Source organism: Lasioglossum baleicum, chromosome 5 (assembly GCF_051020765.1).
Source record: "Lasioglossum baleicum chromosome 5, iyLasBale1, whole genome shotgun sequence".
NCBI classification, from domain to species: domain Eukaryota; kingdom Metazoa; phylum Arthropoda; class Insecta; order Hymenoptera; family Halictidae; genus Lasioglossum; species Lasioglossum baleicum.
In genome coordinates, this window is record NC_134933.1 from 15,197,213 (window position 1) to 15,224,019 (window position 26,807).

Below are 26,807 nucleotides of genomic sequence, written 5' to 3' on the forward strand. Positions count from 1 at the left end.
AGGAACGTACCCATCCGAATCGCGAAAAGTGAATCGATGATGAACAGAAATTCCACAGTCCAACAGACGTTGCATCGGTTCGGTCCGGATCGGTCAATGCCTTCGAGAAAGGGAACTTTAGCTTCGTTCCGGAAGAGCGCGTTATTATGTCGTTGGATATTTACTATTTTGCAGAGATTCCGGGAAGATGGAGGAGGCACTGTCCGCACGGACCGATAATGTCGGATGCCGGATGCAACTTGGTTTCCGAGGGAATCACCGGGGAGAACGGAAACACGGTGGCGACCGGGAAATGCGTCTGCGGACCGCCGGTGCTCTGGTGTCCAGGTGAACCACGGCCTTACGTTTACCAAACGCGATACGAGTGCAGGCTCAATTTGATCGCGAAAATGGGATACGGTAAGTACCCGGCCATTGCTGAATTCCCGTCTATACTTACTTGTAATTAGAATACCTAGACTCTGTCCCAGTTTTCCCCAAGATACGCGATCGGTTCGAATCCATTCGATCGATACGGCCATTGGAATAATAATTACGTTTTAACATACTCGATAAAACTCGGATTTACTTCGATATTTATTGTTAGTTCGATAATTGGCTCTCGGCGATCCATCGAAATAGGAAATAGACTATCGAAATCGATTTCGATGTCGATACTTCAGGATTTCGTTTTTAGCACCGATGTTGATTGTTCTCGCGAGGAGAATCGACCAGCGAAGCTGTTACTCTTTTTTTGGACGGCACAAGCGGTTCTTCGAATAGCGAAAGCTTCAATTTCATTCCCGTTCCCATCGATTGGTCCTTAAAACGCGAATTTGCATAAAGATCCGCGCGGTCTTGGTCCGGTTAGCGTACATATAAACTCGTTATCATTATAGGAAATATCTACCTAGAATAGTCGGGTAACTACTACGAGCATTTCTATATACATAGATACATCCTTTAGGAATAATCTCGTATACAATAAAAGGTACCGAGAGCAACTTGCCCTTTTATCATTACGATTCTAATTATCGTTATTGGATCGAGATGCACCCAAACGAACTCGATCGCGAAAATATCTTTCCGTATTATCCGATTATTGTTGTGCATCTCCCGTGCCGTTTGTAAGCTGCAATAGCACTGTTACAGTCCACTCTCTAGGGTACTCCGGGAACGTTAGCTTATGGTTACCACGGGTGGTTACTATGGGCAGCAGTTACCTTCAGTCTCGCGGGAAACCGGTTACCTGGCTGCGATTCGGTTTTAGGTGTCTACGCTAGAACCTCCGATTCGGCGATCGGGTTGCTTCGTGCCGATTTCACAGTACCATGGCCCCATCACCTATGGTGCGTGGCGCACCATGGAGACACATCCAGCCGCACGGTCGTTGTTCCCCCTAAAACTCGAAAACAATTAATTATTCTCTATAGAAGCCCCGCGTCCTGTTTTCCGTTTTCCGTTTCTCGTTTCCTGCTTCCCAGTTCGCTCAGCCGTAAAATGACCAGCGGTGCTCCATTAAAACAACAGTTGCGTAGCGAAAATTGTGTTGCGAACGCGGAGAAACTGGCTTCCCCCTTCCCTCCGCGATCCCTATTTCGTTAAGGACCAAGAGTAACGCCAATTCCAAATTCCAAAATCGAACAGGTCGTATTTACGCGTACTTCGGGTATACGGTAGACATTCTTTTTAATAACGCACCATCCATATGCATTATCGATCGCGGTGGGACGTGGCAAAGCGAGGCGAGAGGCGAGGTGCAACGGTCCGTTGTCATTTTCCCGGTTATTATAACTTGATGGAACATTGGGAACTGTTGCAGTTTATCGCCGAATCAAATGTTTCCGTCGGATTTACTTAATTGGCCGACAGGAAACGATGCATATTATCGGAATCGGGACGAGGGATTTCGACCGTTTCGACGTGACGGGAAAACGTTCGTCGTCGGCTAAAGGAAAAAACGACACCAGAACGATCGAATCGCGCGACCGTGCGACATGTTAACGAAAAGAAATGATAAAGCCCGCTACACACAGTCGCTTTTTAAGGAGGTCTCGTATCCAGGATTCCAAGGATGCGGGGTGCGTCTTCTCATTTCTCGATAATGCAAAGATGAGGTTTTTCAGTGGTCAGAAGCGCTAGATAAAAGATCAATCTAGGCCGCGATCGCCCTAAAAAGTCCTATTTTTACGTTTACGAGGCGTAGTTTGCGTTATTCGGCAGCATGTAGCTGTCGTAGCTTTATGAAAATAGAAACATACGCAGCTGTATGCTTCCGAGTAACGCAAATTACACTGCCGAATGATGCAAATTACGACTGGTAAACGTAATATTGAATCCATAGTATTTCTGACCGCAATTCCGGTACTGCACGGTTGCCGCACGTTAGACAAACGTTTGTGCAAAAACCGTGCAAAAACCGTGCGGAGACCGTGCGGCCGAATAACGAATGTGTACTTTGACTGATATTCGGTTATGTACTAAACGATTGCACATGCGACTGCGACGATCGCGCGTCGCCGCATGATAAAAAAACAGATGTGCGTAGCGGGCCTCTATGACCGTCGAAGAAAGAGAGAAACGCAACTGGTATTCTCGTTGTTCGACGCGTAGGCGCGCGAGACTACCGCGTCGCGGCAGCCGCCATCGGTCGGGTTCTTTCCTTACCCACGAAATAATTTAATAATTCTAATAACATTTCCCGGACCTGCGAAAAAATATTTCTGAGACCTGCGCAAAAACTGCACGAGTATCGACGAAATTTGAATGCATGTAGCTGTGGAAGCGCAGGGCGAGTGTTCTCGTTTTCGGAGGGGCGTATCGATTATCGAATAAATTGGGAATAATCGTAGCCGGGTTCTGCGAAATGAATAGTTGAGCCGGTCTTTTCGTCGAACTAAACTTCCGCTGTTCCGCTGTTCCGCTGTTCCACCGCGCCGCAAGCCGTAGCAATATTCGCCGTTGCGCTGTAGCGAACCTGTAACGAAGTTGTTAGCGAGCGAGTAACAAAATTAGTTACCTCCACCGGCGCGGAAAGTCCAATTCGATCCTTCGGAAGAAGTTTAATCGTGTACGTTCTCGAAAGGTGGAGGATAGGTGGATTGTTCCTTTGCGGAGTTAAACGCACGACTAAAATCTCCGGGTCCGTCGGAGAATGGAACGAGGAGAGCTTGCTCTGGCAATCTCTACCGTGGCATGCCGAGAACTTTCAGCTCGAAACCTTTATTTTCGACGATGATTATCTTTGCTTTTGTTAAACATTAGCGCGACCGCAATGTATACATATGCAGCTATTCAACCGCATGCCTCATTGTCCAGTAAAGTCTTGATCTACAATGTCGGGTCCATGCTCCGACATAGATCGTGTAGGGCGACTATCTTTTTGTGACCTCACCGACCGCGTCGAACGTAGAAAAGAATAGCGCATATAAACATACCGTCGATTAAACCACTAAATACAGATTCAATTATATCGCGTTTAGTGTAATTTTAATCAGAAAAATGCTATAAATAAGTTGGCGAAAGTCCCGTAGAAGGACAATGAAAAATACAGAAGTTTTGTAATTGGATTAGTAGTGGTTCACACCGATGTACTCGACCGTGTATCGGATTACGCGGCACGTTAATACTTTACAGTGCTCGACTACCGAGGCAGCTCTAGCTTTGCGGCTCTTCGCAAGGTATAGCCCTCAGTGGAGGCGGTAGGCAAACTTACTAACATCGTACAGTTCTGTCCGGCTTAGATCAAGACTTCACTGTAGTATTTTCTCAATGAGCGTGTTACGAATCCGTTTGAAATTCTGACCATGGAATATCATCGCGAACTTCATAGAATGTAGAAAATTCGTCGAAGTGAAATTATTCGTTGCATAGAATACAACTCCATTCGTCGGATATTTCTTGGTACGCTGACTCCGTGCCACATCGCGCGATATAATGGAACCGCGGATAGACGGATGATGCATCGAGTTGGTAAACGTGTTCGCGCGAAATATCGTAACGCGGAAAATGTAATAAGACGCGCGGGAGCTAGCTGATCCAAAAGTCGACACCGGAAGGAGTTCGGTTTCCATTTTGACGAATGGCGAATATTTTCTGCTCGCCAACCAAAAGCGTTAATAGGCTCGCAGAGTAACCACGTGGCCGAGCTAATTGGTCCAGGCCTCGTGATAACGACGACAAAGGACGACGACAGCTATTACAGGAATTTATCGAACATTCTCCCGCGTCCTCTCGTTATTACCAGCTAGATATTAATGCCTTTTGTAACGTACACGGCGATCGTGCGTTTCGGCTCACGAGTTCGACGGTTAGATCGACTTCGTAACAACTTTAGTTTCAGTTTATATTAGTCTATTGCTTCGGTTTCATTTCCTGTTCTAGTTCGCCCGCCGAGTTGCTACGTTTCCACGCGGAAACTAACTTGGAAACTAATCGATGCATAGATTGCCTAAACGTCTGTTTAACGAGGCTCGTGTGTCGGCCTCGCATATCGTTTTCGTTGTACTGATCGAATCGGTTACATACCAGGTTATTTTAACAAACCGCAAACCGTTTCCAACCGTTCCGAACCGTCTTAGCTGAGGGATACCACCTTCCTGTCTTACTGTTCTCTGGTCATTCGGTTCTTGCCTTTCGACGATGTGGGATTCCTTTTAAGAGGAGATGAATTTCCGTTGCCAAGAATAGCCAAGAAGGTTCAAACAATGTTGTCCAGGTTCACCTTTGATAAGAGAACGGCCCTGCATAAACGAGCGAAAACAGTCTCGTTGGGGCTTCCTCGATCCTCTAGCAGCTAGCACCTTTAGGAATCGTTTATGCCAGGCCTGGCCAACTTGCCGCCAGAGTCGTCAGGTTAAGACTTGTGTCCGCACTCTGCCTTCCCCTTCTACGACACTATTTTCTCCTCGAGTCGCAGACGACTCCTCTACCTACTTCAGGATCCTCCCCACCAAAGTCCTGTGGAGTGTAGGAGGAGGTAGGGGAGATTAGGAGTGTGTATAGTAGAGGAGACCGTATCCCCTCGCACTGCACGGTAGGGGTAATATGAAATAGTTGATAGTGGGGGGATCGGTGCACAAGAAGTTGCACTTGCCGGGCTTAGGCTCATCGTGCGCCGCAGCGCAGTTGTCGCGTCTCAACGCGTTGCAAAGCAACAGTTTCGCACTTCCAGGTTCCTGGATCATGTTGCGTTGACCGTTAACCGATGACCCTCTGTGACTCGAAGCGCAAGCAACCAGCGCGTTTAGAATTTTGTTTCGACTCGTTGCGATTTTACACTATCCGCGTCACGAGAGCGCGCACTGGAAAAATTTTCGCGCAATCGCCTGCTCGATAAAGCGACGATCGACCTCGAGGATTATATCGGTTTTTCATGCACATCGAAATATTTTAAAAAAAGCCTGTACTTCGAAAGAGCGTGCTTTCCGCGAGCTAAGCCGATCGTCTTTCTTTTAATCCCGCTGGTCGAGTCTATTTTCGAAACGTGGGACCCGTTTAGCTGTTGGTAGCCGAACGTAGCGTGATACGACTGAAAGATTATCGTCTATACCCGGGGATACCTTCTTCGGCGCACTCGAGTTACCGATAACTCGATAATTGGGTCATTACGCGAACATTTTATCGATCGCAAGATTTAGTTCGGTTAATCCCTTTCGAAGAGCTTGTCGGGTGAGCGGAAGTGCGCGCAGCCGTCGCGCCGCCCATTTACCATCTACCGTCGCCCGTCATCCGTACCTTTCCCCCTCGTTATCCGCCAATCTAACTTTCTTATTTTTTAAACGAAACATCAGAGCGTTGTCGCGATAAATAGACATTTCAAAGCTTTCGTGAATATTAACCGATGTAGCACAGCGTTTGGGAATTACTCGGAGAGGTTTTCGTGGAGAAGTAAACGCGAAAGCGTCTTCCGTTGCACGAGTACGCTTCGTCGACGCACGCGAACGACGACGCCTGCTACGAGGAGAAGATGTTGATACGACGTCGAGCGGCGCGGCGACGCGAAACGCGAGACGAGACAGAGTTGATCGGAGCGGAGAGCAGTTACGTGTTCGCAAATATTAATGGCAAATACCGCGACGGTTGTCCGAGGAAGATTAGCCGTAGGATTCCGCGGCCGCCACTTCCGGATAACTTGGAGTTTGTTTAGGATTCCGGGGGACGTTGCGCAAAATTTACCTGCCGTATTAGCCGTTCGGCAATCCATTCAAGTATTTGCGCAATAAATGTCCGCGGACGGATGAAATAGCGAGTTGCTTAAGTACGAGTAAACTCGTAATCTATGATCCGCGCGATTCGAACCTGCGCCACGGTTTATACGTGTACCGTGTACAGATGTCTACGGTATAGGGTGTATTAAGCAAATGCACGTGTGCATACTACGATCTCGGAAAATAACCTCTATTAACCATCGCACCGATACACCGATTTTGGAAACGCGACGTTCGAACGGTTCCACGTTTATTCGAGCTGCTGAACGTCGCGTATCGTTAATCGACCGAGAATATTGCGCGATGGAGAACAATTATACCGCGGCAACGCGCTAGCCCCGGTACTTTAATAATAATAAATCGCCTTTATTGCTCGTCGTTAAAAGCAAAAAGAAAAGTAAGCGGTGCATAATATCGCGACGCTATCGTGCAAGGTAATGAGAGTCACGTTCGTGCGAATCACGATGCTCTCGCGTTTTATCAGCGGTGCCATTCGATCAAACCCGAAAGATTCTTCCAGCGGCAATTGAAGCGTCGCCGACGCGTTCTCGTGTGAACAGCTTTCCTACTTCTTCAATCATAAAAACAAGTAGATCCGCGCGAAGTTCCGCGATTCTTTAGGCATTTATAGCAAAATTGAATTGTGGCGGCTACCTCCTACGCTCGCCACAAAATGGACAAATGGTCAAGACGTTTCCTGCTACTACCTGATCCGTCACCGATCCGTATAGTATATGTATGTCAGAGCCGGGCAACTGGCGGCCCGCGGGCCGCACATCGCTTCTTTCCCCTCTTCTCAGTGTTCAGGAGTGTCTCCCACCATTCGTACTTATGAGACAAACAGTATGCGGCTCATGGGCCGCCGCATCGCACCAGTTCTCTGGCTCTGGAGATAAAGTCAAGCTAGAAGGGAAGAGTGGGAGAACCGGCAAACCTCCGTGGGGGTCGCGCAATCGGTTTCTGGTCTATGTATACCTACTGTCCAGAGCACTAGAGGAAATTCAAAATTGTCGGAAAATTTGAAAAATTGAATTTGTCAATGCATCATTTCTCCTCTATTAAAATCATTACGGGAAGAGATAACATTCAATTAGGTTTCCATTCTTTGCTTTCAATGCAGACAATTTTTATCTTGCACAAAGTTCCGCAGTCTAGCAATCAATCACGGTAAAATGGCGCAGCGAGTCTAAACGAGCCACGAGATTTCACTTGCTCGAGTGTTCGAACGTGTTAATTATTTTTCGTATAACGTTCAATGTTCGAGAAGCTGGGGCAAAATCTTCCGGTGACGTCGTTATGGATTTCACGCGAAATAATTTGAGCGATGGAACAGCCTATTTGATTTTGACGAGGTGAGGCGAGGGGAGACGAGGCGGTGCGGGGAGAAGCACGACACGGCACGTATAATATATTAAGCGCGCCAAAGAGCGTGAAAAATGAGGATTAATTGGTTCGCCCCGGGGCAGCGTTCGCCTTCCATCCGACGATAGTCGAGGCTGACGCTGATCAACTTCTGTTCCAGATGACCTCTTTAATTCCGGAGACACGGTGGCGGACGACGCTGAAGGTGAGTCACTTTTAGCCGATTTTCAAAGTTTCCGCGAGTTTTAATTGAGTGTGTTTAGTATTCATCGACGATCGAGTTTGAGGGATTAAAGTGAAATTACGCGAGTGCGCTTGCATTTCGTTAACGAACTACGGATGTACTTTTCGCTTCGGTCGGACTTTTATAGGGAAACAGACGGCGAACAGCAATCTGTCTCCGTTGCCTCGTTCCGCTCGTTTCTTATACTTCTCTTTCGCGAGACCTCGGCCACGCTGCCTCTAATTTTTCGTTTGGCCGACGTGGACACGTTTACTCGGAAGACGCGAGACACGCGAACGAGAGACTCTCTCTCGACGAAAACCTATCGGAGAACTGAGCATCCGCGTTGACTCCGGTGCTCGAAAGTCAAAGGGAAATCTCGTAGATTCTTTCGAACTTTCTCGACCAAGTATAACCTTCGTCGAACGATTACTAACTAAAAATTCATTATCGTTTTAAACGCTGTTACGCACGTGTTTAAAGAAAAAATATGGGAAGTGTGGAATGCCCTCGAAGGGCTAAATCCATAGGTATCGCCAACGGTGGGGTGAATCGTGCAAAAATACAAGATTAATTCCGCCCGTCGATATCCATTTGTTCGTGTTTCGACGCGTTTCAACCCGACGCGTTTCAATGCGTTTCAACGCGGCCGATTTTCAATATTTTCTGTAACTCCGCTTCCTCGTTAGGGTCATGGTTATCGTCGCCACGATAATAAATTGAAATTCGTCCCCGTATCTCGTTTCCAATTTAGGGTGGTGTGCGTGTGGCGACCCTTTCTTTTTTTTTTGTTTTCCATCGGTTACGTCTCTGCGCATCGATCGACGGTTATTAATATCGCCGATGAAAGCCGGTTATTTTTCATCCGCTGCTATTAGTATTATATCCCATTATATCGTTGATAAACGATGGAATACGTTCATACGAGCGATCAAAGTTACCCGCGCTCCGTGCACGATCAAATTGTTTTTCATCGGGAGAAAAGATAATCGTGTACCAACTAGTCGCTTTCAGCCACAAGAAGAATTCTATTTTATCAGGAGAATTCCAAGTTGAAAGGGCTAATGGAAATATCGGATCGCGTCGCAGTGTCGACACGGCCACACGTAGGTGTTTGCATTCGTTCGAAGTATTGCAAGTATACATACCTATTCCAAGTATTTCAAGTATTTCAAGTATTCGAACTCTGCGGTGGCGCATGGCGGATTTATCAGTTAGCGCAGTGAATCAGAACATACTTGAATTTTTTAAATTTTTTATACTGGTTTATATTTCACCCAATCAATTTCTTCATGAATGCATAAAGATCCGCAGGCTAGTAATAACAAACGGAAGCAATGCTGTCTGTACACGAGAAACGAAATGACTTTCCGAACGATCTAATATATACTGCAAAGTTTGATTGTGAGCACAGCTTTGAAATTTATGCATTTCTTTAATCTTTCCATTTTCCAACGGGAACGCAAAGGATAGTGCTGATGTAGTATAACCCTTTTGGGTTTCTTCATAATGGGCCTTTCCTTTCTAGATATTTTCATTTAAATTTGTTGACATATCTCTAGTAGCCCAGATCATTAATAATGATATTATTTATGATATACCATAAAAATAACCGTAAAAAAGAAAACCAGAATAATAAGTTAACTCATTGTCAGTTGACGGTTCGCATTATAGTAACGTTGGCCCTATGTTGGGTATGATCTTTAGCCCAACTGCATAAAAAGGCGACATTTCTGTCGGTAGCCCAACCAATACCCCAACGAAGGCCCAACAAAATGTCAACCATAAATGCTACTAGGGTGGATGCGTAGGAAAGGTACCTTGCTCGTGGACTGTCGGCGAGATAAAATTTCCCCGGATGAAGAGAGCGGTGTTTCGGCGGTGTTTCGGGGGATGGGAAAAGGGAACGGGTCAGAGGGTGGAGTCGCACCGAAGCGGAGTCGAGCTGGAAATCGAATTACTCCGAGGTACGAAGGGCAGACGAAGGGCGAACGAAGGACCGGTATCGCAGGGCTCGACCAGGCATTGCTGTTCAGGTCCACGAGGCGCTAGCAACTAATTCAATTTGGTAGGCGAGAGCGGTGTCCGCCTCTCTTCTCGCGAAACGAGAAAGAAAGGACGACAATGCCGCGTTAAGAACTTCCCTTTCTATAATAGATGGGACGCGTTAGCTCGCTCGCCGCGAGAAAGGACCAAAGTTTACGGAGAGCCGGAGTAACCAAAGAAATTCTCCGGGATCCCGGAATTCTAGGATTCCCGGATCCCTAACTTCCGGCAATTTTTATCGAATTTCCACATTCCAGCTGACGTTGGAAAGAATGACTGTTTCCAAAGGTCGAAATCGTGACTTTCCAAAGACCGATAAAATCGTTTTCTTCCGCGGATTCGGTGATCGGAGAGAGGGCTACGTCGCGACATCAGTGCGCACCCCAGCAAAAATAATGACATAAGGTGGAGTGGAGTAAATCAGTCTACGGGGCAAGTCCGTTAATTGGTTATGTTTATTATAATATGAACGAAATTTCTCTAGCTTGTATTTATTAATGTAGTATAAGTTAGTATGAACTATTCTACATAGACGTCGCCCAAGAATAAAGGTGTTTTCTTCGCTCAAATCAACCAATGCCAAACAGTCACGTGCGAGGTACACGTACAACTTTGAGGTTATCCTGAACGTGCAATAGTTTACAAGTTATTAATATATTCTGTTATTTTAGGTAGGTACAACAAATATTGATGTAGGTTTACATTAAATAAACCGTTCTTATTGTATTTTTTAAAATTTATTGAGAAAAACACTAAGATGATCTTGCCCCGTAAATATTACTACACGGGGCAAGTCCGTACTATCACGGTGGGGTAAGTCCGTACTGTATGGATAACTATAAAACTAAACAATATATGTAATGCCATAAAAAGCATTTTGTAGCAAGCTTGATAGTAATTCTTTTCTTGCCCCGTAGCACTTGAAAGAAGGTTCGAAAGCATTTTTAACTCTCAGAGACGGACTTGACTCATTTTCGGGGCAAGTACTTTTGTACTTTGTACAATATCCTATCAAAATGATACTTTTCAAGCAAACTTAGAATCCTACATAATACTAATTCATCAGTAATAACTGTGGCAAGAGTTTGATACCAAGAACGTTAAGTTTTTACATACCAGACTGAAAATACATCAGTTTAAAGTCCAACTTTGCAAAAACTAGGATGGACTCACTCCACCTTAATTAAAAAATGCAGTATTCTCACAATAACGATTTTACGAAAATTATAAAATTTCCGTCGACATAGTACAGATATCTTTAGTCTTACAGAAAAATTGGAAGTAAATTCGACTGGGCTATGTAAAATAATATTACGGATGCCTCTATCAACTCAATCAAGTGACACTGTTCCTGCCACTACAGTTGCTATGACCTAGCTCAAAACGAAAACCTGACGTAACTGTCCTCGACCGGTTCAATTAGGAGTTAGAAATATAATATCGCTGCTCCGGAAGTATAATGACGCAACTGTAAAATTTTGTGAAATTGACTTTATTGTGTTGGCGGGCATTTACGAGATGTTTGTAAATCGACATAATTGTATTGCTTATTTGCATTAATAATTGGAATTATTTTTCTTTTGCTTGTCCTGTCAAATTTTTCAATTTTTGCAGTTGTGTCATACTTCCGGAGCAGCGATATGACGTTTTCCTAGCACGTAGAGGCCAAGTAAACGCATCTATCACTATTTCAATTTCAAAATCGTTATTTTCTGAGTAGTCCCATTGTTCTTGCCGGGTTGCGAGTGGTTACGGATACAAGAAATTGGTGACTTTGATATAATCATTGGCTGGAAATCGGCAGACGGTGAAACGAAATCTGTAATCGGATAGAATCGAGCGTGTCGATATCGGTTCGGCAGCGTTCAATTAGTTTTCGGGCCAGTGGTGTTCGCTAGCGTCGGCAAATAAAAGGGCGAGAACGAAGGCCAAGGTAAGCAGCAATTAAACGGTTCAGCTCGGTTAGGTTCCGAAAGAGATTTCATTTAGTAGAGTAGGTCGAATCAGCCCCGGTAAAACACCCGATAAGAAGTTTCTTCCCTCGGAGGACGTTGTCGCGGTCTGGGGCTTTCATCGTGTCGCGAACGAGCGATACCGTGGCTCGCCGTCTCTCCTCGTGTCGCGCCGCGACAATCCCCGGGCTATTCGCTTGACAAACGGTTCAACTTTTAACGAAGACACACCGTAATTTCGCCCGGACGCGACGCGACCCACCTTCCGCGTTCTGCGATCGCGATCGGTTCGTTCGTCGTTACGGCCGGGCACGATAAGAATTTGTTCGTGCCTGCGGCATCGGATCGATCCGCAATTGGTTCGTCGGTCCACCGTGTTGGACTACCGACATCGAGGGGTTCACAATGTTATCGTTAAACCTCGGATGTCGACCCACGTACTACTACCAATACATGTGAGCACGCGCGTGTACCTAATTGTTGGAAGTTAGTGGAATTTCTGGTTTAAATGTCACGGCGATTAAAAGTCGATCCCGGGTCGGCCGATACCTAATCGCGATAAATCTTGGACGATCCTGGGTAATCGAATCATTCGAACCAAAAGATATCGCGTCCACGTTCGCTTCACGAAAGTTAGCTTTGGTAAAAATTTGTGTTGATAAAGGACAGTATTGTTCACAATTACCCTGTGCCGATATTCACACATTGACTATCGAATAAACAGTTTCCCTCTTAATTACACATTTGCAAGCCAAGAAAATCATTCAAGTTGTTAAAGAATTCAGTCGTCATTGTCTTATAAATTGATCGCAACCGTCGAATTGAGACCAGGCAACTTTGAAGTGTTTTGAATCGCGCGAAGATTCAGGGCGCTTTGGAACGATGCTGCAAAAACTGTGTTTATCGTTTCGATGCGATCGACCGAGAGGATCGTCGCGTTTAAATACGCAAAACGAGACGCGCGTATTTACGTTGCACGATGTCTAGCAAATCTGGCCTTCCCGAATCTCTGCGTCTCGTTACTATCGCAGTTCCGCGCGAGAAACACGAAATAGTCGGAAGGTAGAAGCTTCGGTTCGTCGGGACGTGGCGTGGCGTCTTTTTCCAGTTTCGAGTTCTTAACAAATACGTGGAAGTCCACGGAATGTCTTCGCGCGTTTACCGACTTCCGGAATGCCTCGAGTTTCTGCAGTCGATAGTAGTTTGGTAGTTCCAGCTCGGTTCTCGCTTTTCACCAGGAGACCAGAGCCTTGTTTTAAACTGTTCTCGCTGTTTTCTTTTCCCTTTTCCTCTTTTTTTCCTTTTTCCTTCTCCGCTGTAACTGGCGTCCGTGTAACGCGAATGTCACAGACTGCGAGTTTCATTTACCTTGCGACAACAACCTGCAGAAACTCCTGGAAAATCGTTGCGAATACCGCTAAACTCAGTTAACTCGGCGAACTCGGTAATAATTATTTGCAAACCTTTAGTAAACTATTGGTGAAGGAAATTTGAAGGAATATTTTCGATCTTTTGTTATCGATGTATTTCTATCAACCCGCTAGATGCAAATAGAAAATTCTTGGAAATTAATGAGGCCCGTATTATTTATTATTTATTTATCAACGTTTGCGTTTACGTTTGGCATAATTACTATCCCATTCGGAGCCGTGGAAATGTAGCGACCGGCTATCGGGTATGCGTATGTATGCAATACCGCTCCATTGTCCACGGCAGGACCATGTCAGGACCATGCCACAACCAAGACGCGACCACGAGACGAGACAGTCGTGGAAGGACACGGGAAGAAAAAACTAGCTCACGCAATAGAAATTGCGCGGCCGCCTACTCCGAAACTTTCTTCGCGTTTTCGACGACGAACAGCACCGGGGTAGGAAAGTACCGTCGAAAGAAAATCCCGAAAAAATGGAACGGCGGAACGCCGATAAAAACAAAGTTTATATCCGCAAGCAAGTTAAATGGAAGGAAGCTTTCTATTAAAAAATCGTTTCGGATTTAAGCGAATTTCGAAAGTTCTCCGAAGTTCGAGTAACGTTGGCTACTCACGGATCGGTTTACTTTTCTCGGGGCTGCTGGACGTGCCCGCGGCGGCGGGACGAGGAGACGTTGCCTTAAAAATTCATTTTTCGGTGGAAGTTTGCGTCGCTCGTTGAAAAAGAGGTTCGATTAGCGCCGTTGGTCGAGTCGAGTGATTGGTTTGATTTGCCATCTTGTATGTATGTATGTATCCGACTCTCGGAAGTTCTTTTTCGACCCCCTCGCCATCCGCGGTTGTCTCGTTGCTTCCTTCGAGTCTATGAGGCAATGATCAATGCTAATTAGCTAGACAAAACTCGTAACATAATTCCGTAACAAATAGATTCTAGTTATATGAATATCTAGAGTCTAGACCAGAGGATCTTAACCTTTTTGAAGTCAGGGAACACTTTTGATTATATTGTTACGTACATACTCGGGAATCCCGAAAATTCTCGGAGATCTCGGATATTTTATGGGAACCCCGAACATTTTCGGGAATCTCGCACACCCCTATTAAATACATTTAATATATTTCGCGGAGTTTTTCGCGGAACGCTTGCAAAAAACTCGCGGAACACCGGTTAAGAACCAGTGCTGTAGACACTAAGAATATTAACATTTCTCTGGCGGTAAAACTCCCAGTCTTTTTTGTCGACAGAACTGTGTAAGCATTCTGAATTCATATTTTCCTAAATTTTATAGGGAGGTCCATAGAAGCTCTTATATCTAATTAATATCAATCGATATTTTTAAAACACGTTTTGTACTTACTTTTCTGTATTCTAAAGTAAATTTTTATTGTGGTAACTAACGCCGAATGTACGTTTATTGGCTTAATTAATTCCGTTAATTATATATGTACATACATTATGAAGGTTGTGTATGCAATATTCAACAAGCTCAAAGTAGGCAATAAACGCCAATATACGGAAAAATCGTTGTTGGTAATATTAGAGCAGACATTAAACTTTCCTTTCGTGTAAATTTAAAAATGCGGAAATCTGCGGAAATGAACAATATTTATATTTTTAATGACAGTGATCGCTATTTCCGGATCTGAATTTTTGGAAGTCTGGAGGAATTTTCGGAAAGACAATCTGAATGGATTGTATAAATATGTTTTGGAGAAACCGTGTTATCTGAAGCAGCAGAAAAATCACACACTTTGTAATAGTAGTCATAAAGAAGGGTTTGTCCAGCTAGAGCACATCGAATCTTAGCACTGTGCGCCGGCGCGAAACTTAGCGGTGTATACCGAGAAGCAATCTAAAATGTGCGAGAAGAGAAGCGGGCCCCGTTGCCGGAGCCCCTGGGGAAATTCCAGTGCTTCGTAAAGCGACCGGTTAGGAAAGAGGAATCCAAACAGCCGCGCCGCACCATTTCTGAAAAAGTTGCTCCCTTGGCTGTCGGGAGACCGGACCATCTTACTCGCTAATCACGCGGGGTGGGACGGCAAGGGAGGACGAGCGTCGCGACGAGATCGTCTTGTCCACAAGGAAATGCCGTATCGAAACGACATGAAATTTTCAATTCTGGACAAACAAATGCAGGAATATTCCTCGAATGAATAGACGAGTCGACGCGTTTCTCGTTGTACGTCACTGTAAATCTCGAATAATATTTTTGGCGAGCGCCGTTTCGTCGCGTTGGTTCCAGCGATCGAAATCGCGAGACATTTGGTCGAGTAGAATCGGCGACGCGACCATTTTACGATATTGTATTATCGAATATCGCGATAAAAGAATTTCCAGTGTTCCTCCGGTGAGAAGTTCCATCGGCTTGCTTCGCACGATCCCGAAAGGTTTGGAGAAATGTCGAGAAAGTGAGAAGCAGCGCCAGCGCTCGTTCATATTTCCGTTAGCTGGTAAAAAGGATCTTTTCGGGATACGTTCGGGTTGCGGGGGTTGCGAGGGTGGTTTCGAGGGTTGCGGGGGATGCGGAGAATGTCGAGGGTAATCCCGTTTCCGATGGTAATCTTCGGTGTTGCGGCCACCCTAGTCGAATAAATTTATCGGAATCGTGCGGGAGGAATTCGACGAGCATCGAATTTAAAGCACGTTTTCATTGCGAGTGCATTAGTCAGACTCGAACGCTTCTCGGTTAATGGGCACTCGATAATTCAGTTAATTGGTTCATCGACCACCGGGAAGGGAGGTGGAACGCGCTTGGATTAGCCTACACGCTCCTAGGTACGTAGGTAGTTTACTTTTCGACTTAATTACCTACATTGGTCGCCGCGCCGTCGAAATCGAGCATGCCCGGACATCGAGCGAACCAGCGTCAACTAATCACTGAAAAATCCAGTTTTCTCGAACCGATACTCGGCAAACAAAACGATCTTAACGAACTCACCCTAACATCTTGGACGTATCCCGACCCTCTGTATTCTCGCAACAGAAGAAAACGCATTCGAGATTTTCTTTTGCTTTTTTCCTGGTGCGAACCAAGGGATTCTGTGCTCGGAAAGGATAGATACCGTTTTCGAGACACGCGATGGTGAATCGAATTTTTTACCGATTGCTCTCCTCGGACGAGGAAAATACGAGGTTCGAGACGGCAAACGGCTCGCGGATTCCTCGATTTACCCTTTCGCTGCCGAGGACGAGATATCTCGTGTATAAGTGAGATATCTTGCGTCAAAGTGACACAAGTAATCCATTTTTAAGACATATCATCGTCGATGGAAAGTGCTTAATTCACGCCACTATTTTTCACAGTATGTCAATTTGGAACGAAAATGAAGAATCTTATCTTCAACTAAAACAAGAAATTAGAGTTCAGTGGAGAAGTATAGCAAGAGAGATACTTGTAGTCGAGGTAGAAGATCTAACGATCTACGTTTCACTCGACGTTGTTTCCCAAGTGAAATACGACCAACAGAAAAAGTCTCATCTAACTAGACGATGTATAGTTTGCAAAAACAATGGCCGGCGGAAGGAAACCAGATACTTTTGTAAAAATTGTTCCGCCTCATTATGCATTTCATCGTGCTTTCAAATATTCCATGCAAAATAAACAATGAAAACTCTAATTGTGTAAAATATGGAGTATAATATTCATCATCCTTAAGCACCTCCCGCCAACGACGACGTGTCTTAAAAATTGATTACTTGTGTCAAGTTTTCAAATGAAACACATGAGATATCTCGTCTATAGCATTGTACGATATCATGGTGACGAGATATCTCGTCTATGGCATCGTTTCTTCGACATCGTGGTACCGAGATATCTCGTCCATAGCATCGTACGTACGACATCAGGGTGACGAGATATCTCGTCCACAGGATCATACGTGCGCTATCATGGTGACGAGATATCTCGTCTATGGCATCGTTTCTTCGACATCGTGGAACCGAGATATCTCGTCCATTGCATCGGAAGAATTAAAGAAGACGTGGGGAATTGTGGTCGCAGAACGAAGAATCGGAATCGAAGCTGCCACGAGATTCGATTTCAGGTCACGAATGGCGCGCTAGTCCGAATCACGCATCGGGAGAGTACGTCTATAGTCTGTAGGTCGGCCTTGAAGCACCGAGGGTGAAAGGAGCAATCAATCTGACCCCGGTGTTCTCTCTCCTTGGATCTCGTTCCCTTTGACTTGATGCGGATATCTAGCTGTATCTATATCTACCGGAACACTTTTCACGCTCTTCGAACTCCGTGGAATCCTTCCGCGAGCCTTGCCGAATCTTTTACATCGTTCGTCTCTGCTTCCAGTGCGCCGTTTCTCTCTTCTCTTTCCTTTATATAGGGGAAACCCTATCCACTTTCTTTTTCCGTCGTTCCGTTCGGGTTGCTCGACACGTCGCGGGAACAAATTTCTATTGTACAAATCGAGCTTCGCGTTGCGTCCCGTCGTGTCTCAGACATAAATAACGAACGGAGAAACATTCGCGGGGTTCGCGCTCCCTACGCCACGTTGCTTCCGTTCCTTCCTGGCCTCTGATTCAGCAAATTCAATTTTGATAACCAGCCGACACACACTGGGCCAGATTGAAGAAGCACGCGACACGTTCGAATAACTCTTAAACCACTAAAGATATTGCAATGTAATTTGAACTGAATATTTAAAAAAATAATTCCTTCTCGATGATTTTTGTAACTTAATATATTTCACATTTGTTTAACCGTTTTTATTAATTTCTTTAACTGAATTGTTCACGATGTGAATGTTGATTCTTTCCAAAATGTCGCGTGCTTCTCAATCGGGCCCAGCGTGCGACGGTACTCGCAGGAATCTGTGCGCGATCGTTTCAGTTTCTTCGCGACGTCGATTCGATATTTCGATTTCCGCGAAAAAGAAGCAGATAAGACATCGGGGTGATGCGTGAAACACTTGAGAAGAAAACGAGAATAATATTAATCGCGTTACGAATTTGTCGCGCGAAATGGTTCGATCTTTTGGGCGCGTCTTACCATTATACTTTTTGAACGCTCGGTCGAGCATCGTCTCTTTCCCAGCAATCCCCGACCCTCGAAAAGCGACGCAGATTCCGATTTCCAATTGGAATCTTTTGTCTTCTTCTCTCTTGTGCTAAACCTTCATCGATCCCGAGATGCTGCAGAAGATTTTTAAATCATCTTGCGAATAGTAGGTACTTACAATATTGAAAAATAGTAGTCAAATCATTGATGAAAATTATAAATAGATAATACACCTGATAGAACATGTATCGGAGATGATAGGCAAATTTTAATCTATTATTATCAGCAAATTATTATCTATTAATCTCTGGGAAATCGCGAGTCGTTTCGAGAATCGTCGGATTATAACGCAAAGTCCGCTCCTGGATCGATTTGAGGCACGGATGTGTCGACCGCGCTTTCGATACATCCATTTCGGGTAAACGTAAACGGTAGGTTTCGTTGTAAACGGTTTGCTCCACAGCGTTATAAATCCGGAACGAGGTTGCGAACCGTGTTCCGATGAATTTCGAATGTTGAAATTAATTGGGTCAAGCAATAAACCGCAGGGCCGCGCGAAATATAATATCAGTAGCTGGTAGCCGGTACCTCGCGAACCGGGCATACCTTGCTCTCGGTGCCATCCGGATTCCGATTCCCGTCGAAAAAATGAATTAATAGCTGGGTCGACCGAACTCCCATTGGCAACCGAACAGAATGGAACCAATCAAACGGGACCGGTTCGATCGATTTCGATAGGCTCGTTTCGTTTAATACCTGCTCGCGACTCGGACGTTCGACGCGTCCCATAGCGGTCCCAATCGAAGAATTAATTAGCTGTTCGTTTCCTAAAAAATCAACTTTCCCATGTCGACTTTTTTCACATGTATATCACTTTATAAATGGTCAGAACTTTTGAAAACCACGAGATCAATTGAATTTTTGATAAATAGTACGAAAAAGCGTTTAAACATGAACATTTCAGAAGCACCGTTTTTCACCGTGAAAACGCCTCGACTTCTTATTGATACCCTGAAGAATCTATTTAATAATATTGGTCTATTTCGTGCTAAAGGATGCTGTTGTTTATAAGAATTATTGCCTATAATTTATTGAAAATATTTATGTTCAATTGACGAAGGAGAATCGTTAACGTTTTTATATAATTGACAATATCTTTCAAGTTCCAAGGGATCCCATTTTCTTACGAAGTGGAATGTCTTCAACATACTTTTGCGTCTACATATAATCATACAAATTCCATGCCCATATTCGTCCATGTAAAAAAGTTGTTATTATACCTCGAATTTTTAATTGTCACTCTATATTTTCACTTACTAATGTTATAGCTGACGTCACGACGAATCCACTGACCTACGTAACTATAGCTTTAAGTCTTTAAATCATTGCGAACAGTTAATTTCTTGATTGGGACCACTGTGCGTCACGTCGCGTCGCTCCGCGAAGCAGACTGTATCCAGTGTTTACCCCGACACGAGCACTTCGTTATGAATCGGGTAGGAAGGGTTGGATCAGTCCGGTGGTGGAGAAAGTGTGAGTGGGTGAATGAGAACATTGGTTTACTCGGGGAAGCCAGGTTTCCGCAACTTCCAAGAATAGCTTTAATCTTAATTCCCTTAAAAATCGCCGTATCACAAACTGAACGGTTATCGTTTCGGAAGAACGATTCGCAACTCTAGTTTCGGAAGAACTAACACGAGAATACGTGAGAATCCCCACCATACTCTCATACTTGGGAGCTCGTTAGAAATCGTTCAAATTGAACGCGAACGGTAACGACAATAGCCCGAGACGAGGCGGTAGAACATTGCTTTGAACGTATTTCCAACCGCTTAAAACACCCAGCAATGTCATTGGTTCCGGAAACCGATACAGCGAAAAGACATCGACGGCGTGACTTATCACTAGACTTCGGATCTTTATGCATTTATAGGAAAATTGAGTAGATGAAATTCGAAGTTGTTGGAAAATTTTAAAAATTGATGTAGTCAACATATGACTTCTCCTCTATTGAGAAATCATTAAGGGAAGATATAACATTCAATTTATTTTCTATTTCTTGCAATCGATGCGGACAATTTTTATTTTGCATAAAGATCCGCAGTCTACTTATCACTTTTTGAGCAGCGAAGGAAGCCGCGCGAAATCGACGAACGAAGCGAAATAACTGCGACAAGTTTTCCGCGACGAGAAAACGGTTCCGAGGGTCCGCAAAATAGTACGGTGCAGCGGCGAGGGTTAATCCGAGTTCAGAGAAGAATGCCGGGGTAGTACGATGGACGGACAATGCCGGGGAAGCCGAGCCCGGTAGACGCTTTACATAAATGTTCGGTTAACGTGCTATGCCGCGCCTCGCCTTGCCTCGCCTCGCCTCGCCGAGGTTTATGTACATATGTACCCCCGGTAGAATGCGCCGCGGCAGTTTCAATTTATCCCTCTGTCTGTTCGTCGTCTTCCCTACCATCCGACTCTATTTGCTCTCGCGATGGACCTCCGTACACATCGTGAAGTATGAAACGCGCGAGTAGAACCCCTCCGGGTTCGCTACAATTTCCATGAACGGGTAAGGACTTAATTATTCCGGAACGATCCGTCTCGTCGAAACGTGGCGCGAGAGCTATTTTACTGGTCCGGCCATACCGTGGCCGTAGTCATGGTCGTTTCGTTACAGCAGCGTTCCCACAGTTTGCGGAAGAATGCGCCCCACGATGATGGATCCGCGAACGCGAAACACGTTTCGCTGTATATGCAGTTGTTTCGCCGAACGCGCGAATTACACCTGGACCAGTTCTGTCGCTTCGCCTGTTTCGCCGCTGGTGGTTGTACGCGATGAAGCTTCCGCCTCCCCCCCCCCCCCCCCCCCCGTAGCCAGAGAGCTCTGAACGTAGAACGTTGAACATTGAAGAGGACCGCGTGAGAAGATACAGTGGATCTGAATTCGATGCGAACGGGATTCGTAAACGCAAGGTGAACGGAATAAAAGGGTGCTTGCACCGGAAGCACCGTAACGAGTGCCAAGCGGGTGAAAACAACTCTGAAAGTACAGAGTGGGAAACATATTTGCTTTAATATCTCGGAAGCCAGCGCAACGTAGCGAATGGCAAGATTTTCTCTGGGTATTTGCGCGAAGTAACGGCCGCAGTCGGTTACGAGAGTTTCCGTTCGACCGTGGATCCGATAATGTCGGTCCAGCTCTTTAGAAATTATACGCGGCTAACATGATTTAACCGCGATCAGAGCAGACAGATACGTCCTGGTAATTTAAAAGCAGCAAAGCCGGCGGAACGCGGCCGTGCATGCTGGCTCGGAAGCGGAAAATTAAACGCGAGTATGATTTTAGGCGGGCAATTTATATGTAAATGGCACCGCGATCATTCCGGTTACGTCCTCTGTTCTCTCTAATCTTTCGCTCCGCCTCTCCCTCCCTCTTTTCGCACTCTCTCTCTCTCTCTCTCTCCGAGGGAGGGAAAGAGGAGTCTCTCCCTTTTGCGAGAGGAAGCCTTTCCCTTTTGTCTCTTCGTCTGCGTCGAATGTTTAATAATGCTCGTTGTTTCGGTGTCGCAGTGATCTAGGTACCATGGAAACTGATCCTTCTCGACCGCGATCCTCCTTCTGAGCTGTGTAAATGTGTTGCCGGCTTCAGCGCAAGCCAGGAATATTTCGGCGGACGTCGCAGGGCCCGCTCGTGAACCGTGAAATACCGTCGACAAATCTTGCCGGCTCAGCAGAGAGAAAATGGCCCTGAATGGCTCCGCGCCATTGGGTTCAACGAGCAATGCGTCCCATCCGCGCAGAGTCGCCAGATGAGGGGAAAAAGTTGCCCTCTCTCTGCCAGTACCGGACACACGCACGACAGAGGCTAAACGCGTCACGTGACCGGCCCGTGGCGGAAGGGGAAGATAGGGTGGGGAGACAAATCTTAATCTGGCGACTCTGATACAATAAGTGTTTTCTGTCTCTGAGAAATAGCGCCGTAGAAGAGGAAGGTAGAGTGGGGACATACGTCTTGATATGGCGACTCTGCGTCCGCGGAGACGTAAACTGTTACGAGTTGCTTCTGCTCGTCCCCCGGATCCCGAATTCCCGATGGTTGCAGGAAAAACAAGTCTAACAAATATGAATGTTACACCTCTCTTCTTAAATGAAATAAAATTTGATTCGTTTGTAATCAACGTTAAAGCGTTGAAATAAATGTAGCTATACAAAAAATATAGATTTTATTTTCTCTTCTGCAACATTTTTGGGGACGAAGACGTTTTAATCACTGTAATTGGTTAATCAATTAGTATCGCGTTATAATGCTAATACAATAATACTAATAATAATAATAATAATAATGATAATCATAATAATATTGGATGATAGGTTATCGCGAGTAATTCCTTTCCCAAAGTCTTCGGTTGAAAGGGCGAAACATATTTAGCGACGGTCGATACCGAATCAAAATCGAGCGGTAACGTTAATCCGTCGACGTTGTGCGCCTCGGGAAACAGGAAACGTTGCGGCGGCGGCACGACGCGAACTATCGCAACATTTATCCGACGCGATTTGCAAAGTAAACACTGGCCTAACGATCCGCACGTCTCTCTCCGCCACGCATTTGTTAATGATCGCGATTAGAGGTGGATTACGAATCGATCGGGCGGCCTCGCGAGCCATAATTACGATCTCGTTGAAAAGAACTGCCTCGGGAGTATTTCACGGTTTAACTCGACCATCGTGGTTACGGCAGGCACGTATCAGCCGCTTTTCGTCGAATTGACATCTGTTGCGTCTTCGAACGACGCGATGCCCGTACGTGCCGTTCATGCGCGTTTAATCATTTTCCTGACAAAAAAGCTTTCCGAACGTTGCTCGTTTTATGTACGTATTTTGTTTTGTTGTGTTTACGGTTGCGCTAGAGACCCCCTCTACGCTCAGTCCTTTACAGACGGAGCCATTTCGACGCTAGAAACCGGCTGGTATCGTTCCACAATTACTTTCGCCGCGTGCAGTTCTTTTTATTTCGTGTACGTTTTTGACAAGCGTTGCCGGCGAATATATTTTTCTTTTTATCGGTTAGTTTCACAGTCGAACGATTGCTCTTTTTTATCGGAGTTCCGTTTAGGATGCAACGGTCGAAACAACCGTTTTTGGAATTTTATTGTACGCCCGATGCGCGCCACAATCGAAACTATTCAAAAGCGAATATGAAAAATGATCGAATTAGATCGATAAGCTCGACTATCGTCGTCAGTGGTTTAAGAAGATAGAGCGTTTACTTCTACTGGAAAATGCGATGTACAATTCGATCGTGGCTTTATAATATTTATGTCTTATGTCATTCGTTAGCGACGCTAACGACTCTGCCTACACGCACAGTCGTCAGATTAAAACTTGTCTCCCACCCTTCCCCTTCTACGATGCCATTTTCCACGCTTCCGCCATAATACAATATCACGTGACTAATCCACTAGCAGTAAGGTCCAGTTCTGAGATATGTTTAAAGTTTAAAGTCAAGTCTCATCGGGAAGTGATTTAAAATTCGATTACAAGATTTGACGCATACAACGACAACTCGGCAAGCTAATATAAACGTGGTAACAAGTAAAGAGCAATAAGAGTCCCGCGGCGACTAAGTACCGATCTGGCCGACGCGACGACCTGAAAACGCATACAGTGGTAAGGTTGTTTGTCGATGGTCAGTGGTGGGTTATACATACAACGAGAAGCTCGCTCGCGGATGCCGTGGGTCGCTGCGACCGCGACCGGGGATTAAAACGCGATTCAAACGGAAATATGGGTCGCGGTTTCTACTACAGCTCCCTTCGGCGTGCGACATAGGGCATACGGCATACGACATACGGCATACGGCATGCAGCATACGGCGTCCACCAAGCTACAGGGAGCCCGGATTTAAAACGCGTCGTCGGGTGGCAGCTCTACGTGAACCAATGCCGCGCAAATTATATCGGACGCATTTAATTCTATTTCGCCGGGTTTCCTGCTGAACGTGTTTACCAACGGTTGATTTACAAGGCTGATGAAACAGCCAGCATTTTCCCGGGCACAACACGACGAGTCTCTCTCTCTCTCGCTCGCTATATATATATAATTTACTTGGCTTTCGACGGGACCTCGGTTTTTTGCACGAATTTTGCTGCGCCAATAACTTCCACGACGTACAACACGACGCTATAGTGTCGTCGTGTTAAAATTTCACCGTGGCATAGATATCGGTGTCGGTATCGATCGTCTCGTTTGCAGTGGATGTTAACGAGCCGATTAAAAATGAAATGCAGAAGCTAATTTGTAAAACGCGCGAGTTCGAATCACTAACGGAATAGCTGATATCGACCGGAAAAATTAGCGACGCTCGCCAATTACAGCGACGATAAAGTCACGAGCGAATTACACGTTGCGGAGGTTTGGATGGTAATCCAGCTATTGTTTCGCGGCCCATCGACTCTTCGATTCGCATACGAATCGGTCTCGGGTTTCGACGAGGAGCGTGGACGGCGCCGTGGCGCGGCGTTCCGCGTTTGTGCGTTTTCTCGTTTCGTTTTACGAGTAATTCGGAGACATCGGTCGACGGACGAACAAAGGGACGGAAGAAGGCACGCGAGCTCGCGCGCGCCCGCGCGCACGGTGAAACGAGCAGCACGGGAGAAAGAGCCGACTCGCCTTTGAAAATCCCCCTATAATTAAATTGTCTTTTATATTCAGACGAGGGCTGAAAATGAAGCCAGTCCGGGATAAACCTGCCTAGTCGTTCCACCGGTCTTTCCACCGTCCTCCTCCGTGTCGCGTAGGTTTCTTCGCCGGTCCTTGTTTCGCCGACTTTTTTCTCAATCTTCTCCAGCCACCCACTCTTGCCCACTTGCCCCGCTCCACTCCTCTATTTTTCGCCGATGCCGACAAAGAGGGAGCAAGAGGGATCGAGAGCGGAGGGGCAACGACACATTCTCTTCGACGATTCGCTTCGTTTTCCATACTCTGCTCCAACCTCCCGCGAAACGAACCATCCACCCCCTTATTCCCGTCCCCAGGCGCTCTCCTTTATTCTTTCCGAGCTCGTTTAGGACGCTTTACCAGGCAGCGTAACTTCCCCGTACCGATATCCCTCCATTTTTTCATCTAGCCCGGTCCTTTGACCCTTTTTTGATGGTTGTCCTTTATATGTATATAAGTATACAGACCATCTTGTCGACTAGCTCGTTTGACTTGCAAATGTAATCACTAAGAGCATCCATTCGACCTGAACCTTCCATGACCCGACTCGCTGCTCCGGTTTCTCTGTTCCTCTGTTCCTCCGTTCCGCTGTACCCCCGTTTTCCCGTGCCCTCTCTCTCTCTCTGAGACGAGGAATTTTGTCTACCGTGCCATGATTCATCGCGTCCCCAATGTTTGTTTTCACCTGTGCCGCTCCGACGCTCCTCGCCGCTTTCCTCTCTTTCTTCTTCTTTCTCTTTTGCCGATGCTTCCGCGATCCTTTATTACAGAACTTTTATATTGTATGTCTCATGATCTACAGCAGGACTGGGCACCAGAGTCGCCAGATTACAACTTGTGTCTCCACTTTACCTTCCCCTTCTACGACGCTATTCCCCACACCTCTGCCGCGGCCCGGTCACGTGATGCGTTTCGTCTCTGTGTCACAATGTCACGTGACTGATCCGGTACTGGCAGAGAGAGTGTAACGTTTTCCCCTCAATTCGTGCCCCCTCCCCTCATTTGGAGACACCACATGTATAGGATATGCATAGGACGCAGTGTTCCAAGATAACGGAGTATCAGGTCCCACAACTGACGTCACAAGATAATTCAAAATGTTGGATAGCGATATATACGCGATGTAAAAGCGAGGTATACAAGTATATTTATGCATTATTTCGTGAACATATGGAAAAATGGTGCAAACTTGTAGCATAAAAAAAAGGAACGACAAAACCGTAATACAAATATCTTTTCACCAGTCAATATTTTATACTTAACATTGCATATACATATATTGTTCTTACTATTCTTTTTTCTTTAATTAAGGTAAATTGTGAGGAAATAAACAGATATTTCATATTATCAACATATACAATACATTAAAGTTTAGCTTTTTCCAAATTACGATTGACAAAATGAGTTAGCACTATTTAAAAGAGTAAGAGTAAAGTAAAAGTGAACGAGCAATAAAATAATATTCAAGTTATTGTTTCCTTAAATATTTATACAGAATGAGATACGGTGACAATTCTTCTTTCTCCTCGCACGTGTAGCTTCGTGAGTACTGCGACTTCTCAACAGACTATAGCATTTTGCCCACAACCATCATCTGGTAGACGATGTAATCTTGGAATGAGGCATGTTATCTGAAGCCGAGTCTATAAGTATACAATATGGTCTAAGGCTGTGGTGGGCAAGGTTGGGTCCAATCAGTGTGGCCAGATTCATGTTGAAACCAACATCTTTTCCCCCTGCAGGCTCTCCACCTTATCCCCTTCCACTATCCTATTCCACCGTTCAGTCCCTACCGCGCACGCGCAACGTGTCTTCCATTCGCCTCACTCTGCCTCACTCTATTCTCGTCGCGCAACGTGTCACATATTACTCTGGTCATCA

The 26,807-nt window shown here is 45.5% G+C and overlaps 1 protein-coding gene across 4 annotated transcripts in view; it reads left to right on the forward strand.

The window, feature by feature from the left end:
• The window catches only part of Cmpy (crimpy), a 182,683-nt gene that overhangs the window by 30,784 nt on the left and 125,092 nt on the right, over nucleotides 1–26,807 (forward strand). For 3 of the 4 annotated variants that reach the window (XM_076424041.1, XM_076424042.1, XM_076424043.1), the window contains 2 exons: nucleotides 175–399; nucleotides 7,711–7,755. In XM_076424041.1, the coding sequence (XP_076280156.1) occupies nucleotides 175–399; nucleotides 7,711–7,755 (270 nt within the window). The remainder of the gene's footprint in view (nucleotides 1–174; nucleotides 400–7,710; nucleotides 7,756–26,807) is intronic. The other variant, XM_076424044.1, reaches the window with a different exon arrangement.